Below are 6,000 nucleotides of genomic sequence, written 5' to 3' on the forward strand. Positions count from 1 at the left end.
ACACCTCCGGATGAAGTTCCCACTCCCCCGGATGAAAGGTCTGGCGACTTAGAAAATCCGCCTCCCAGTTCTCCACGCCTGGGATGTGGATCGCTGACAGGTGGCAAGAGTGAGACTCTGCCCAGCGAATTATCTTTGAGACTTCCATCATCGCTAGGGAACTCCTTGTTCCTCCTCGATGGTTGATGTAAGCCACAGTCGTGATGTTGTCCGACTGAAACCTGATGAACCTCAGAGTTGCTAACTGAGGCCAAGCCAGAAGAGCATTGAAAATTGCTCTTAATTCCAGAATGTTTATTGGAAGGAGTCTCTCCTCCTGAGTCCATGATCCCTGAGCCTTCAGGGAATTCCAGACTGCGCCCCAAACTAGAAGGCTGGCGTCTGTTGTTACAATCGTCCAATCTGGCCTGCGGAAGGGCATCCCCTTGGACAGATGTGGCCGAGAAAGCCACCATAGAAGAGAATCTCTGGTCTCTTGATCCAGATTTAGCAGAGGGGACAAATCTGAGTAATCCCCATTCCACTGACTTAGCATGCACAATTGCAGCGGTCTGAGATGCAGGCGCGCAAATGGTACTATGTCCATTGCCGCTACCATTAAGCCGATTACCTCCATGCACTGAGCCACTGACGGGTGTTGAATGGAATGAAGGACACGGCAAGCATTTAGAAGTTTTGATAACCTGTCCTCCGTCAGGTAAATTTTCATTTCTACAGAATCTATAAGAGTCCCTAGAAAGGGAACTCTTGTGAGTGGCAATAGAGAACTCTTTTCTACGTTCACCTTCCACCCATGCGACCTTAGAAATGCCAGAACTAACTCTGTATGAGACTTGGCAGTTTGGAAACTTGACGCTTGTATCAGAATGTCGTCTAGGTACGGAGCTACCGCTATGCCTCGCGGTCTTAGTACCGCCAGAAGAGAGCCCAGAACCTTTGTAAAGATTCTTGGAGCCGTAGCTAACCCGAAGGGAAGAGCTACAAACTGGTAATGCCTGTTTAGGAAGGCAAATCTTAGATACCGGTAATGATCCTTGTGAATCGGTATGTGAAGGTAGGCATCCTTTAAATCCACTGTGGTCATGTACTGACCCTCTTGGATCATGGGAAGGATGGTTCGAATAGTTTCCATTTTGAACGATGGAACTCTTAGGAATTTGTTTAGGATCTTTAAGTCCAAGATTGGTCTTAAGGTTCCCTCTTTTTTGGGAACCACAAACAGATTTGAATAGAATCCTTGCCCGTGTTCCGACCGCGGAACTGGGTGGATCACTCCCATTAGTAAGAGGTCTTGTACACAGCGTAGAAACGCCTCTTTCTTTATCTGGTTTGCTGATAACCTTGAAAGATGAAATCTCCCTTGTGGAGGAGAAGCTTTGAAGTCCAGAAGATATCCCTGAGATATGATTTCCAACGCCCAGGGATCCTGGACATCTCTTGCCCAAGCCTGGGCAAAGAGAGAAAGTCTGCCCCTAAAGTTTGACTTTTATTCAAAGTAACATCTATACATTGAGTGCACAAATTTCTATTGGGCTCCACATTGGCCTTTAAACATAGTGAACAAACAGATTCATCTGCGTCAGACATGTTTAAACAGACTAGCAATAACACTAGCAAGCTTGGAAAAAACTTTTAAATAAATTTACAAGCTATATAAAAAACGCTACGGCGCCTTTAAGAAACATAAAAATGTGACACAGTTGAATTAACAATGAACCAAATATGTTAAAACAACCAAATTTTAACAGGAAATGTATAAAGTTAGCAGAGGATTGCACCCACCAGCAAAAGGATGATTAACCCCTTAATACCCAAAACGGATAACAGTTGAAATAATAAACGTTTTAATCACAGTCAAACACACTGTCACAGGTCTGCTGTGACTGATTACCTCCCTCAAAACTAGTTTTGGAGACCCCTGGGCTCTGTAGAGACGTCCTGGATCATGGAGGAAGAAATAGGAAGACTGTGACTAAATTTTTACTGCGCAATAAAGCGCTAAAATAGGCCCCTCCCACTCATATTACAACAGTGGGGAAGCTCAGTAAACTGTTTTTATGCAGAAAAAAACGACAGCCATGTGGTAAAAATCATGCCCATAAAGTTTTATCACCAAGTACCTCAGAAAAAACGATTAACATGCCAGTAAACGTTTTAAAATTGAAAATTATGAAGTGTTATTAATAAGCCTGCTGCTAGTCGCTTTCACTGCAGTGCAGGCTCAAATATTACTTTAATATTGACAGTATTTTCTTAGTGAAATTCCATTCCCCAGAAATACCTCAGAGTATACATACATACATATCAGCCTGATACCAGTCGCTACTACTGCATTTAAGGCTGCACTTACATTACATCGGTATTAGCAGTATTTTCTCAGTCAATTCCATTCCTTAGAAAATAATTTACTGCACATACCTCCTTGCAGGTGGGCCCTGCATGCTATCCCCTGTTCTGAAGTTACCTCACTCCTCAGAATGGCCAAGAACAGCAAGTGGATCTTAGTTACGACCGCTAAGATCATAGAAAAACTCAGGCAGATTCTTCTTCTAATGCTGCCTGAGAACAAACAACACTCTCCGGTGCCGTTTAAAATAACAAACTTTTGATTGAAGAAATAAAACACACCACAGTCCTCTCACACGTCCTATCTTTAGTTAGGTGCAAGAGAATGACTGGGTATGACGTAGAGGGGAGGAGCTATATAGCAGCTCTGCTTGGGTGATCCTCTTGCACTTCCTGTTAGGGAGGAGTTATAATCCCATAAGTAATGGATGACCCGTGGACTGACTACACTACAGGAGAAATAACAGAGCTGTCCTGATTTTGTTTGGACGCTATGGCGCAATTATCACAAACACTCGAAGGGGGAACCACATTTGTCTCTATACACACAGAACATAGGTTATCTGATGGAACAGACATGTTAAACAGCTTTAGGCAGGAAAACAATGCAATAAAAACGATTTTAAACAAAAACGTTACTGTCTCTTTAAATAATAAAATGACACATTTATTTCTGAATGTTCAAAAAACTATGAAGGCAATATCCAATTTTTCTGAAATTTGGACCCCAGTGTCTTAATGCTTAGAAAGTATTGCACAGCAAATATGGAGACTCTAGCTCTTAAAACAAGCAAACCGGAGCTAATTGTTGGATTTAACCGTTTTTACACACCACAATCCCAGCTACAGCCTTGCTGCAGCTTTTTACCTTCCTTAGGGGTCACCATTCACAGAAAAAAAGCCTTTTGGAGTCACTTTCTGAACCACAGGACCCTCTCACATGAATCTGCATGCACTGCCTTGAAATTCAACTGCACAGCTGAAGTGCCAAAATGAGGCTTCCTCCCTCAGCACACTAGAGTGAAGGGGCCTTCCTGACTAGATTTAGGTGTCTAAAACAAGCCAGATCAATAAAAAAACGTTCAAGTGTATGTGAGCTTATAAAATATTTCAAATGGTATAATATTGTAATAAAAACCAATCTATTTAGCCCCTAACAGTGTCTACCAGCATAAAAAACAAAAAGGGGAAGCCTGTTATCTTTTTTGCTGAGGTGAAAGAAAAATGGCTTACCGTTTCCCCTGAGGGGAAAAATGACTGTCATCTAGCATTAGCCTGTGTTGTTAGAAGGAGACTAGTCATACCTGAAGCAGATGAGTCTGCAAACTGTTACCCCCAACTGAAGTTCTCTTGTTTCAACAGTCCTGCGTGGTAACAGTAATGGATTTTAGTTACTTGTGCTAAAATCATAGCCCTCTTAAACAGAAATCTTCATCACTTTTCTGTTATAGAGTAAATAGTACAAGCCAGCACTATTTTAAAAAAACAAACTCTTGATAGAAGAATAAAAAACTACAACTAACACCACAAACTCCTCGCCATCCCCGTGGTAGATGCTACTTGTTCAGAGCGGCAAGGAGAATGACTGGGGGGCGGACCCAGAGGGGGAGCTATATGGACAGCTCTTGCTGTGTGCTCTCCTTGCCTTTCCCTGTGGGGGAGAACATTTCCCACAAGTAATGGATGACGCCGTGGACCGGACACACCAATGTTGGAGAAAATTTGGGTTCAGTGTCTCTTTAAGCTCCATACAATTCATAGAGGAAAATATCAATTAGTAACTTAATGTTACTATAATGGTCCTCTTTGTTAATTCAAAAATATTTGCACACTATGGTACTTTTCAATCAATTTAATTATCATCGTCGTCATCAGCAGCTTAATTTGTAATGCTCCAAAAAAAAAAAAAAGTCAGGGAATGCAGACTGGGACATAAGGGTTAAACTTTGTGGTAAATTCTTAATATTGCATATATCACCCAAAAGTAATTCCTCTTCCCTACAATACTCTTCAATCCTTGCCATTACATTTCACTTCAGGGCGAATTTAGCTTTGCTTCTTTCCCAACTGGATCATTATTATTAGGCTTTAAAATAAACTTATCTCCTCCCTTGGAATGCAGCAGGGCTAGAACCATATTGTTAACTTACATTATAGAGAATTCATAAGCTAATGCAGTGCAGCTGTAACCCACAAGATGAGAAAGTTATGGTAAAGTAACTAATGTAGGACACAAAGCCTACACCTAGATTTGACCCCCTCACAACTTACCATCATTATTTATGGCAGTAGGGTCCATTAAAATACTGTCAGCTCGGCTATCTCCTTTGCTGTGCTCGAGTCGCACCTCACTGCCCAGACCAGGCGGCATTTCTTTGAGGTTGAAGCTGCAACGTTTAGTTAAAGTGAAAATGTTGTCTTAGCCACACAAGAGATATATAACCTGCATGTAAACATTACCTGTTAAGTAGTGGCAGAGCATTGCAAGTTTTTCCCATGCTGTGATTGAGGTTGGCAGGCGGCACGGTGCCCGGACTACAGTAGATAATTCTTAACATTGTCCATGTCTGAGCAACCTGAAAAGAACACATTTAAAAAAATGGTACCAATAGTAGCATAATCACGTAGACACCTGTCTAGTTCCTATAAATACTACAAGATGTAAATGCCTAATTCTGTCTCATTTCCCACTCACTTTAGCTGCTAAATAATTCTAATCCAAGATAATCCTGGTTAAAGTGATGGTAAAATCTCCCCTTTTTAAAATCTGGAATGTTAGTGATATTTGACATGGTGTTTAATTAATCAGTTGTAACAAAGATGCCCTATAACTTACTTTTCCACTGCCCACTTCAAAAGTCAATTATTCTGTGAGGTAACAGTTTAAACTGTTGCCCAATCAGCGCTCTCCCCATATGGCACTTTTGTTGTAGTTAGACTGCTGATTGGAGAACAATTCAAATTATAGCGCAACTTCATTGCAACTGATGAATGAAACTCCATCTAAAACATCATAACATTCCGGATCTGATTTCAAAAAGGGGAGAGTTTACCATAAATTTAAAGGGACAGTCAAGTCCAAAAATATCTTTTATGATTTAAATAGGGCATGTAATTTTAAACAACTTTGCAATTTACTTTTATCACCAATTTTGCTTTGTTCTCTTGGTATTTTTAGTTGAAAGCTAAACCTAGGAGGTTTCTTAGACCTTGAAGGCCACCTCTAATCGAAATGGTTTTTCCCACTAGAGGGCGTTAGTGTTGAGTGTTGATAACATTGAGCTCACGCACGTGAATTTACTATGGAGTGAGCACTGATTGGCTAAAATGCAAGTCTGTCAAAAGAACTGAAATAAGGGGGCAGTCTGCAGAGGCTTAGATACAAGGTAATTACAGAGGTAAAACGTGGATTATTATAACTGTTGGTTATGCAAAACTGGGGAATGTGTAATAAAGGCATTATCTATCTTTTTAAACAACAACAATTCTGGCGTTGACTGTCCCTTTAAGTTCTGGCCTATTTGTCTCTCAAGAGTACTGTAACTGTAAACTCTATATTAGGATATTACATGAAGGATCCCATACGTTTTCTCCAATAAGCCATTCATTATTAGTTAACCAGTGATGTGGCTGGAAGAAGATCAAGCAAAAATA

At 40.8% G+C, this 6,000-nt stretch overlaps 1 protein-coding gene across 1 annotated transcript in view; it reads right to left on the bottom strand.

Annotated features, from left to right (window-relative positions):
• The window catches only part of WDR24 (WD repeat domain 24), a gene marked incomplete in the record, with an annotated part of 205,604 nt that overhangs the window by 115,663 nt on the left and 83,941 nt on the right, over positions 1 to 6,000 (bottom strand). The window contains 2 exon segments of the mRNA XM_053694936.1: positions 4,618 to 4,733; positions 4,807 to 4,922. Coding sequence (XP_053550911.1) covers positions 4,618 to 4,733; positions 4,807 to 4,922 — 232 coding nt within the window.

The sequence above is a fragment of the Bombina bombina genome, chromosome 11 (assembly GCF_027579735.1).
Source record: "Bombina bombina isolate aBomBom1 chromosome 11, aBomBom1.pri, whole genome shotgun sequence".
NCBI classification, from domain to species: Eukaryota; Metazoa; Chordata; class Amphibia; order Anura; family Bombinatoridae; genus Bombina; species Bombina bombina.